Source organism: Oncorhynchus kisutch, linkage group LG23 (assembly GCF_002021735.2).
Source record: "Oncorhynchus kisutch isolate 150728-3 linkage group LG23, Okis_V2, whole genome shotgun sequence".
NCBI lineage: Eukaryota > Metazoa > Chordata > Actinopteri > Salmoniformes > Salmonidae > Oncorhynchus > Oncorhynchus kisutch.
In genome coordinates this window covers 5395149-5407415 of record NC_034196.2, presented here as the reverse complement: position 1 = coordinate 5407415, position 12267 = coordinate 5395149, and the positions used below count along the sequence as shown (strand labels likewise).

The 12267-nt window shown below is 41.4% G+C and overlaps 1 protein-coding gene across 2 annotated transcripts in view; it reads left to right on the top strand.

The window, feature by feature from the left end:
• The window catches only part of LOC109877858 (endoplasmic reticulum metallopeptidase 1), a 63432-nt gene that overhangs the window by 27443 nt on the left and 23722 nt on the right, over nucleotides 1-12267 (top strand). For both annotated transcript variants that reach the window (XM_031803284.1, XM_031803283.1), the window contains one exon: nucleotides 2858-2950. In XM_031803284.1, coding sequence (XP_031659144.1) covers nucleotides 2858-2950 — 93 coding nt within the window. The remainder of the gene's footprint in view (nucleotides 1-2857; nucleotides 2951-12267) is intronic.

The following is a 12267-nucleotide window of genomic DNA, read 5'->3' as shown; positions in this document are numbered from 1 at the left end:
GAGTCAATGTGGAGACTCTATACAGGGTGTTACGGTACAGAGTCAATGTGGAGGCGATATACAGGGGGTACCGGTACAGAGTCAATGTGCGGGGGCACAGTTTAGTCGAGGTATTTGAGATATGTACATGTAGGTAGAGATAAAGTGACTGCATAGATGATAAACAGAGTAGCAGCAACGTAAAAATGGGAGGAGGGGTAGCTATTTGATTAGCTGTTCAGGAGTCTTATGGCTTGGGGGTAGAAGCTGTTAAGAAGCCTTTTGGGCCGAGACTTGGCGCTCCGGTACCGCTTTCCGTGCGATAGCAGAGAGAACCGGCTCTGACCAGGGTGGCTGGAGTCTGTTATGTGATTTGTTAAGCAAAGTGTTTGACTTTCTGAACTAATTTAGGCTTGCCTAATCAAAGGGGGTAAATACAACTATACTTTAGTTATAATTTTAGTTTTTTTCATTTGTAAACTATTGTTGAATTTTCTTTTCCCTTTGACCTTATGGAGTATTTTATGTAGATAGATGACAATTAAATCTATTTCAATCCCACTTTGTAACGCAACGAAATCTGAAAAAATCCCAGGGTTGAATACTTACGATACCCACTGTAAATATTTCTTATATTTTCTCCCGATTTTATTATCGTCCGATATTTGCCTTACCGTTATATCAATATCGGATGATATTCCACCTATAACAGATATCCATAAATAGGATGAAAAAAGGGAATTTCATGCTCATCTGATCATTTGCACCCATTCTCATGATGTTATTATTGTTGTAATGTAAGAAGTCCACATTTGAATCATATTTCTTGAACAATTGATATTTTGAATGGCAATTTATGAGAATTAGCAAAAAAAGTACACTTTAATTTCCCCACTGTAAAACAGTATATTGGCAGAAACAGTTGAAGTCTGAAGTTTACATACGCCTTAGCCAAATACATTTAACTCAGTTTTTCACAATTCCTGACATTTAATCCTAGTAAAAATGTCCTGTTTTAGTTAAGGGCCACTTTATTTTAAGAATGGGAATTGTCAGAATAATAGTAGAGGGATTTATTTAAGCTTTTATTTCTTTCATCACATTCCCAGTGGGTCAGAAGATTACATACACTCAATTCATATTTGGTAGCATTGCCTTTAAATTGTTTAACTTGGGTCAAATTTTTGGGTAGCCTTCCACAAGCTTCCCAAAATAAGTTGGTTGAATTTTGGCCCATTCCTCCTGACAGAGCTGGTGTAACTGAGTCAGGTTTGTAGACCTCCTTGCTCGCACATGCTTTTTCAGATCTGCCCACAAATGTTCTATGGGATTGAGGTTAGGGCTTTGTGATGGCCACTCCAATACATTTGTTGTCCAAAAGCCATTTTGCCACAACTTTGGAAGTATGCTTGGGGTCATTGCCCATTTGGAAGACCCATTTGCGACCAAGCTTTATCTTCCTGACTAATGTCTTGAGATGTTGCTTCAATTTATTCACATAATCTTCCACCCTCATGATGCCATCTATTTTGTGAAGGGCACCAGTCCCTCCTGCAGCAAAGCACCCCCACAACATGATGCTGCCACCCCCGTGCTTCACGGTTGGGATGGTGTTCTTCGGCTTGCAAACCTCCTGCGTTTTCCTGCAAACATAACGATGTTTGGAGGAATGGCCAAACAGTTCTATTTTTGTTTCATCAGACCAGAGGACATTTCTCCAAAAAGTACTTTGTCTCCATGTGCAGATGCAAACCGTAGTCTGGCTTTTTTTATGGCAGTTTTAGAGCAGTGGCTTCCTCCTTGCTGAGTGGCCTTTCAGGTTATTTTATTTTTATTTTTTATTTTACCAGGCAAGAACAAATTCTTACTTTCAATGACGGCCTAGAAACAGTGGGTTACTTGCCTTGTTCAGGGACAGAACGGCAGATTTTTACCTTGGGGATTTTAGCTCGGGGATTCGACCTTGCAACCTTTTGGTTACAAGTCCTGCTAAGGTAGTTTAACTGCTAAACTACCTGCCACCCCAAATGTCGTTTTTATGTGGATATAGGACTCGTTTCACTGTCAATATAGATAACTTTGTTTCCTCCAGCATCTTCACAAGGTCCTTTGCTGTTGTTCTGGGATTGATTTGCACTTTTCGCACCAAAGTGCGTTCATCTCTAGCTCTAGGAGACCGAATGCGTCTCCTTCCTGAGCGGTATGACGGCTGCGTAGTCCCACTGTGATCATACTTGCATACTATTGTTTGTACATATGAACATGGTACCTTCAGGGGTTTGGAAATTGCTCCCAAGGATGAACCAGACTTGAACCAGACTTCTGAGGTCTTGGCTGATTTCTTTAGATTTTCCCATGATGTCAAGCAAAGAGGCGCTGAGTTTGAAGGTAGGCCTTGAAATACATCCACAGTTACACCTCCAATTGACTCAAATGATGTCAATTAGCCTATCAGAAGCTTCTAAAGCCATGACATCATTTTCTGGAATTTTCCAAACCGTTTAAAGGCACAGTCAAATTAGTATATGTTAACTTCTGACCCACTGGAATTGTGATACAGTGAAATAATCTGTCTGTAAACAATTGTTGGAAAAATGACTTGTGTCATGCACAAAGTAGATGTCCTAACCGACTTGCCAAAGCTATAGTTTGTTAACAAGAAATTTGTGGAGTGGTTGAAAAACGAGTTTTAATAACTCCAATCTAAGTGTATGTAAACTTCCGACTTCAACTGTATATCGATCGGTAAGTTGTCCTCCCCAAAATTGTTATCGGACCCCAACAAACTATATTGGTCAGCCTCTAATTAGTAAATTCCATCACCTATACTCTCCCTGGAGTCTTTCCTCCAATGTGACTCATGTCCCTCTGTCTGTAGGCATTGATTTAGCCTTCATTGAGAACGGCTTCATCTACCACACCAAGTACGACACACCCGACAGGATACTGACAGACTCCATCCAGAGGGCGGGTGAGTACTTTGGGCCACATAGCGGTGCTTCTCAAATAAGAACAAAGATTGTGTGGGTGGAGGGCAGTTTCTCCGTCATCAATCGGAAGCTGCAGGGAGTCGAAGAAGACCGGTACCGTGGTGTTTAGACGGCTCAGCTTAGCTCCGCTTTGGTGGGGTTTAAGCAAGGGATAGTGGGCTACACCTGTTTGCAAGTGCTTAATTTGAGACGGATCCTGCCGGAACAGGATCATGCACCTCTCAGATTTGTTTCGGCACCTATTTAGATGATTTACTGTTCGCACTGTAAACATTCTAATAAAAGCACTGTAAACATTCTAATAAAAGCACTGTAAACATTCTAATAAAAGCACTGTAAACATTCTAATAAAAGCACTGTAAACATTCTAATAAAAGCACTGTAAACATTCTAATAAAAGCACTGTAAACATTCTAATAAAAGCACTGCAAACATTCTAATAAAAGCACTGTAAACATTCTAATAAAAGCGATGAGTGTTAAATAATGTTGCCTCGTTATTTATCTCGCCCCCCCCCCCCCCCCCCCCAGAAAGACTATTTAAAAGCGCGATCATCCTTCTGTGTAATCATTCTCTCCTGAAACACACTGATTCTAGTCCTGCTCTATTATTTATACATAGAGGTTATGGGGAGGGCCAGTGGTGTAAGTGACTGATCTTAACACAGGTATTGGTTGTGGTGGTCAACTAGTGAAGAGGTCCCTATGTAATCACGTCACATAGCCTAGGCTAGTTGTCTCCCTACTGAATTTGAAACGTGGGAAAGTCAAATAAGGAAGAGATAAGAAAAGATAATTGAGTTTGATGACAAATGTACAGTAACATCCTCTGCCTCTGACATAAAAAATATGCCAGCATATGGTCTCACAAGGGGTCTGAGGATCTCATCTCGGTACCTAATGGCAGTCAGGCTACCTCTGGCGAGCACATGGAGGGCTGTGCGGCCCCCCAAAGAAATGCCACCCCACACCATGACTGACCCACCGCCAAACCGGTCATGCTGGAGGATGTTGCAGGCAGCAGAACGTTCTCCACGGCGTCTCCAGACTCTGTCACGTCTGTCACATGTGCTCAGTGTGAGCCTGCTTTCATCTGTGAAGAGCACAGGACGCTAGTGGCGAATTTGCCAATCTTAGTGTTCTCTGGCAAATGCCAAACGTCCTGCACGGTGTTGGGCTGTAAGCACAACCCCCACCTGTGGACGTCGGGCCCTCATACCACCCTCACGGAGTCTGTTTCTGACTGTTTGAGCAGACACATGCACATTTGTGGCCTGCTGGAGGTCATTTTGCAGGGCTCTGGCAGTGCTCCTCCTGCTCCTCCTTGCACAAAGGCGGAGGTAGCGGTCCTGCTGCTGGGTTGTTGCCCTCCTACGGCCTCCTCCACATCTCCTGATGTACTGGCCTGTCTCCTGGTAGCGCCTCTATGCTCTGGAGCCTTCTTGCCACAGCTCGCATTGATGTGCTATCCTGGATGAGCTGCACTACCTGAGCCACTTGTGTGGGTTGTAGACTCCGTCTCATGCTACCACTAGAGTGAAAGCACCGCCAGCATTCAAAAGTGACCAAAACATCAGCCAGGAAGCATAGGAACTGAGAAGTGGTTTGTGGTCACCCCCTGCAGAACCACTCCTTTATTGGAGGTGTCTTGCTAATTGCCTATAATTTCCACCTGTTGTCTATTCCATTTGCACAACAGCATGTGAAATTTATTGTCAATCAGTGTTGCTTCCTAAGTGGACAGTTTGATTTCACAGAAGTGTGATTGACTTGGAGTTACATTGTGTTGTTTAAGTGTTCCCTTTATTTTTTTTTGCAGTGTAGTTTCCTTTCTGGATTGACTGACCTTCATGTATTCTACCATAAAGGCCTAATTGGTGGAGTTCTGCAGAGATGGTTGTCCTTCTGGAAGGTTCTCCCATCTCCACAGAGGAACTCTAGAGCTCTGTCAGAGTGACCATCAGGTTCTTGAACACCTCCCTGACCAAGGTCCTTTAGCCCCAATTGCTAAGATTGGCCGGGCAGACAGCTTTTCGACAAGTCTTGGTAGCTCCAAACTTCTTCCATTTAAGATGATTGAGGCCACTATGTTCTTGGGGACTTTCAATTCTGCATAAATGTTTTAGTACCGTTCCCCAGATCCTCAACACAATCCTGTCTTGGAGCTCTACGGACAATTCCTTCGACCTCATGGCTTGGTTTTTTCTCTGACATGCACTGTCAACTGTGGGACCTTATATAGACAGGTGTGTCCCTTACCAAATCATGTCCAAGCAATTGAATTTACCACACTGGACTCCCAAGTTGTAGAAACATCTCAAGAATGATTAATGGAAACGGGATGCACCTGAGCTTAATTCTGAGTCTCATGGCAAAGGGGTTGAATACTTATGTAAATTAGTTAATTAGTTAATTGTATACATTTGCAAAAATGTCTAAAAACCTGTTATTGGTTTGTCATTATGGGGTATTGTGTGTAGAATGCTGAGGATAGTTTTATTTAATACGTTTTAGAATAAGGCTGTAACGTAACAAAATGTGGAAAAAGTCAAGGGGTCTGAATACTTTCCAAAGGCACTGGATGGTTGTTACTGTGTTTTGTGTTGTGTGGGGTGGTTATTACTGTGTTTTGTGTTGTGTGGGGTGGTTGTTACTGTGTTTTGTGTTGTGTGGGGTGGTTGTTACTGTGTTTTGTGTTGTGTGGAGTGGTTGTTACTGTGTTTTGTGTTGTGTGGAGTGGTTGTTACTGTGTTTTGTGTTGTGTGGGGTGGTTGTTACTGTTTTTTCATGGCTCATGGCTCAATCAAGTATTTTTAGCGCAACCAATGTTGAGGTTGTAATATATGACAACCAAAAATGATTGATTTTCAATATAATTCTATCACCCAATAAGGTTTGATAAATGTCTAAAACATATACAAATATCATTTTATGGAATATCAACGGTTCACAGAATCCTATTAAGAGGAAGAAATGTGTATGTTATCTCAAATTCCAACAAGTGGATATAGCTTTTATTCAATAAACTCAATTGGTTGATTCAGAGGCTGCTAAATTGAAAAGCGATTGGGTTGGGCAGGTATTTCATATCTTATTTTCAAGCAAAAACATGGTGTTGCAATTTTGGTACATAAGTTGAATTTTGTCATGTTAAAGCAACATAAGGAAGAAAGAATGATTTGTGTTGAGGCTCTGGTAAATGGTAATAAGGTTAAGTGTAATATTTATGCACCAAACAAGGAGGATCCTGGGTTTTTCCATGAGGTTAAGGTTATGGGCGAAATCATTGGTGGAAATAGTGGTGGCGGGAGACTTTAACCAGGTTCAAGATGGTATCTTTGATAAAGCTACTTATTCTAAAGCTGTACCAAGGGACAGAGCAGCAAGCAACCTCTTAAGGATCTGACCCGTTTTTTCCCAATTTTCGCCTAAGATGACATACCCAAATCAAAAAAAAAAAGAGAGCAGGGGTTCAAAATGTAGAAGCCATTTCCTACATTTGAATATAAAAAAATATTTTTACCTATGCTACATTTTTATCTCTGGGACCCTCAGGATGAACAATCAGAGCAAGATTACTGAATGTAAGTACATTATTTACCTTCAGAGGTGAATGTCAAACCAGTGGCTGTGATATATATATTAATTTTTTGTGCACTCTCAAACAATAGCATGGTATTTTTTCACTGTAATAGCTAGTGTAAATTGGACACTGCAGTTAGATTAACAAGAATGTAAGCTTTCTGCCCATATAAGACATGTCTATGTCCTGGGAAATGTTTTTTTATTTTACTTACAACGTCATGCTAATCATATTAGTGCATGTTAGCTCAACTGTCCCGCGGTGGGGACACTGATCCCATTTGAGGTCAATGAGGGATCTGGTAGACATATGGAGACTTCCTTCTCTCAATTTCCAAGAGTATGACTAAAGAGGTGATAGATTGTAAAATAGGGGTTATTACTTTGACTGACCACCAACAGTGGAATTATGTATAGCAGTGGAGGCTAATATGTCTAAGAAAAGCGTTAGATCGAGGATGAATACATCCTTATTCCAAGATGAAACATTTCATCTTAAATGGGGTTTTTCAGACAAACATTGGTTCCACTGATAAATGAGTACAGTGTGGGAGGCCTATAAAGTTTATGTTAGGGGAAAAATAATAGCACAAACCAGTAGAAAGAAAGGGAAAAATTAAAGAGTTGGAAAAAGTTATCCAAGAAAAGTCTGTGATCTGAAGTTTCAATTACATGAGATCTATAACAAAAAGGCTGAGTATGCAATGTTTCGGCAGAGGACCAACTTATATGAAAAAGCAGGTTAAATTATTGGCTAGAAAATGTTTTCTTTTTAAAGATTCCAGTTTTTTAATACCAGCTATCGAAAATGAAAGTGGGAAGGTACTGACTGGTACGAAATATATTGAAGTGTGTTATTCAACGCTTTATAAGTCTGAATGTAACTTAGTTCATTTGAATGCTTTAAAAAAATACAACATGGAGCTTCTATCCCCAAATCAAATAGAAGATTTGGATGCTCCTATACTAGAATCTGAGATAACAGCCATCATCTCAACGAAGTCTGGAAAGTCACCAGGATTAGACGGCTTCCCGGTCAAGTATTATAAGAGGAATATTATTGACGTATTAGCCCATATATTAACACGGGTGTTCGCAGCAGCACTGGAACTTGAGCAGCTACCTGACACTTTTACTGAGACACTCATTTCATTCATTCTCAAGAAGGATAGAGACCCCACTGACCTAGGGAGTTTTCGGCCTATCATTTTAATCTGAGTTGATTTATAAGGTGCTCTCCAAAGTACTAGCCAATGAGGCTGGAGAAGGTTCTACCTCATATTATTCACACATATCAGGTGGGATTTGTAAAAAAGTAGAACTTCCACAGACAATCTAAGACGTTTGCTTCACCTCGTGGTTGAGTCAAAAAGAGGATACTCAGGTGGCAGCCCTTTCCCTTGATGCGGAGAAGGCATTCAATAGGGTGGAGTGGGGCTTTTTGGCATATACCGTTAAAGTTTGGCTTTGGCCCTGGGTTTATCAGGTGGGTTAAGGTATTATACTCTAATCCAAGAGCAGCAGTCCTTACAAAAGGTATGGTCTCTTCCTTTTTGAATTTGTCAAGGGGAACCCAGCAGGGCAGTCTTCTCTCACCTCTCCTTTTTAGCACTTGGCAGCAGCAAACAGAACTGATTCAGGAATCAAAGGAGTGATGGGAGGTGCCAGAGAGCACAAGCAATCCCTTATGTTTTTAACACAATTGACACATTCTCACAGATATCTGGTTATAGGATTAATTGGCAGAGGTCAAAGGCTATGCCTGTGTCCAAGTTATGTGGGGCGGCAGCATAGCCTAGTGGTTAGAGCGTTGGACTAGAACGGTTGCAAGATCGAATCCCTGAGCTGACAAGGGGCAAAATCTGTCATTCTGACCCTGAACAAGGCAGTTAACCCATATAGGCCGTCATTGAAAATAAGAATTTGTTCTTAATGGACTTGCCTAGTTCAATTTTTAAAAATGTAAAAATCCTCCTGTTGCAATTGCTTAATTTCTGTTAACAGGGATGAACTGGGCAGACTGAGCAACGAACTACAGAATATCATGCAAATGAATGATGCCACTACTACAAAAACTAAATAATAATCTTGATAAATGGAGGTTGCCTAATCTTACTTTATAGGGCAAAAGAAATGGTGTTAAAATAGGTGTGGCGCCTTAGTTCAATGATGTGTCCATGATGCTGCCTTCCTTACTATTTAAGCAATACAATCAAATGATTAACGATTACCTTTGGGATGGGAAAAACCCCAGAATAAATGTGAACAAGTTATATGCTCCAAGGGATAGAGGGAGACTAGCATTATCCAATGTAGAACTATGTAACATATGATGTGATTTAGCCAAATTGGCTACATCACACTGGGGCAATTCTGATTCCCATTTGGAATGGACTCAGATTGAGAGGTTTAAACCTATTGAGACCTTATCACGAAAAAATATTCAGAGGCCGCCAACTACACTGTTTGTATTCGGCCATATTCCCAGGCACATTGCCATGGTTAAATGCGGTAGTTTGTGCTTTCAGTTTTGCACGAATGATGCAATCTTGGTTTTAATAGTCACAGTGGGTAAAACATCTCCTATGCATTTCCTGATAAACTCAGTCACCGTATCGATGTTATTCTAAGAGGCTACCCGGAACATATCACATTTTATTAGTCGGTGTGGGGGAACCGGTTAGTTGAGGTAGTAGGTTGAGTTAATTAAAGTGGCTATGCATAGATGACAGCAGAGTGGCAGTGGTGTGGAGAAGGGAGGGGTGGTGGCGCAATGTGAATAGTCTGGGTAGCCATTTGATTAAATGTTCAGGAGTCTTATGGCTTGTGGGTAGAAGCTGTTTAGAAGCCTCTTGGACCTAGACTTGGAGCGCTGGTACCGCTTGACATGTGGTAGCAGAGAGAACAGTCTATGACTAGGGTGGCTGGAGTCGTCGACAATTTTCAGGGCCTTCCTCTGACACTGCCTGGTATAGAGGTCCTGGATGGCAGGAAACTTGGCCCCAGTGATGTACTGGGCCGTTCGCACTACCCTCTATAGTGCCTTGCGGTCGGAGGCTGAGCAGTTGCCATACCAGACAGTGATGCAACCAGTCAGGATACTCTCGATGGTGCAGCTGTAGAACCTTTTGAGGAGGACCCATGCCAAATCTTTTCAGTCTCCTGAGGGGGAATAGGTTTTGTATCCCAGTCTGCGTGATCAAAATCATGTTGAAGCATGGATTGGTCAGATCAGCATGGAATAGTCTGTAGCATGGGTACTTCCTGTTTGAGTTTCTGCCTATAGGAAGGGAGAAGCAAAATGGAGTCGTGATCAGATTTGCCGAAGGGAGGGCGGGGCCTTGTAGGTTTTTCAAAAAGTTGAGTAGCAGTGGTCCAATGTTTTGTCAGAGCGAGTGCTACAGTCAATGTGTTGGTAAAACTTTGGTAGCGTTTTCCTCAGATTAGCTTTGTTTAAATCCCCGGCTACAATAAATGCGGCCTCAGGATATGTGGTTTCCAGTTTGCATATAGTACAGTATAGTTTTGAGAACCGTGTTTCCGTGAAACAGAGTATGTTACAATCACTGAAGTCTCTCTGGAAGGAGCTCCTCGCCCTGAGCTCGCTCTGAGCTCGTTAATTCGTGGATTTGCATAGGAAAACATACATTTATCTGGGAGATAGGGCTTAGACAAGGCCTGTGTGCACTAGGGGATCTACAGTTGATGTCGGAAGTTTACATACACCTTAGCCAAATACATTTAAACTCAGTTTTTCACAATTCCTGACATTTAATCCTAGTAAAAATTCCCTGTTTTAGGTCAGTTAGGATCACCAATTTATTTTAATAATGTGAAATGTCAGGATAATAGTAGAGAAAATGATTTATTTCAGCTTTTATTTCTTTCATCACGTTCCCAGTGGGTCAGAAGTTTACATACACTCAATTAGTATTTGGTAGCATTGCCTTTAAATTGTTTAACTTGGGTCAAATGTTTTGGGTAGCCTTCCACAAGCTTCCCACAATAAGTTGGGTGAATTATGGCCCATTCCTCCTGACAGAGCTGGTGTAACTGAATCAGGTTTGTAGACCTCCTTGCTCGCACACGCTTTTTCACTTCTGCCCACACATTTTCTATGGGATTGAGGTCAGGGCTTTGTGATGGCCACTCCAATACCTTGATTTTGTTGTCCTTAAGCTCTTTTGCCACAACTTTGTAAGTATGCTTGGGGTCATTGTCCATTTGGAAGGCCAATTTGTGACCAATTTGTAACTTGCTGAATGATGTCTTGAGATGTTGCTTCAATATGTACACATAATCTTCCTCCCTCATGATGACATTTATTTTGTGAAGTGCACCAGTCCCTCCTGCAGCAAAGCACCCCCACAACATGATGCTGCCATCCCGTGCTTCACGGTTGGTATGGTGTTCTTCAGCTTGCAAGCTTCACCCTTTTTCCTCCAAACATAACGATGGTCATTATGGCCAAACAGTTCTATTTTTGTTTCATCAGACCAGAGGACATTTCTCCAAAAAGTACGATCTTTGTCCCCATGTGCAAGTTGCAAACCGTAGTCTGGCTTTTTTATGGCAGTTTTGGAGCAGTGTCTTCTTCCTTGCTGAGCGGCCTTTCAGGTTATGTCGAAATAGGACTCATTTTACTGTGGATATAGGTACTTTGGTACCTGTCTCCTCCAGCATCTTCACAAGGTCCTTTGCTGTTGTTCTGGGATTGAATTGCACTTTTCATACCAAAGTACGTTCATCTCTAGGAGACAGAACGCGTCTCCTTCCTGAGCGGTATGACGGCTGTGTGGTCCCATGGTGTTTATACTTGTGTACAATTGTTTGTGCAGATGAACATGGTACCTTCAGGCCTTTGGAAATTGCTCCCAAGGATGAACCAGACTTGTGGAGGTTTACAATGTTTTTTCTGAGGTCTTGGCAGATAAATTGTATTTGCCAGATAAGATTTCTGGAAATATTTACAATTAAGGAGCTGCATAGGGTCTCTTATGAGTATTAAACTCCAGAGAATTTAAAACTCGTTTCGAATAATATTTCGTGTTACCAGGAATATCACACTCCGCTTCAGTGTTTTTTGTAATGTTCTCGTATACACGATATGGAAACGGAGAGTTTAAGGTTGATTTGGCAAGTGGAAAAGTTCATTGTGACATTGAGGAGGATGTATGGAAAAAATATTGTACCATGGATACAGTAAGGAAATGTACACATTATAAGATTGTTGAACGTATTCGGCCCCCTTGAACTTTGCGACCTTTTGCCACATTTCAGGCTTCAAACACAAAGATATAGAACTGTATTTTTTTGTGAAGAATCAACAACAAGTGGGACACAATCATGAAGTGGAACGACATTTTTGGGATTTTTCAAACTTTTTTAACAAATCAAAAACTGAAAAATTGGGCGTGCAAAATTATTCAGCCCCTTTACTTTCAGTGCAGCAAACTCTCTCCAGAAGTTCAGTGAGGATCTCTGAATGATCCAATGTTGACCTAAATGACTAATGATGATAAATACAATCGACCTGTGTGTAATCAAGTCTCCGTATAAATGCACCAGCACTGTGATAGTCTCAGAGGTCCGTTAAAAGCGCAGAGAGCATCATGAAGAACAAGGAACACACCAGGCAGGTCCGAGATACTGTTGTGAAGAAGTTTAAAGCCGGATTTGGATACAAAAAGATTTCCCAAGCTTTAAACATCCCAATG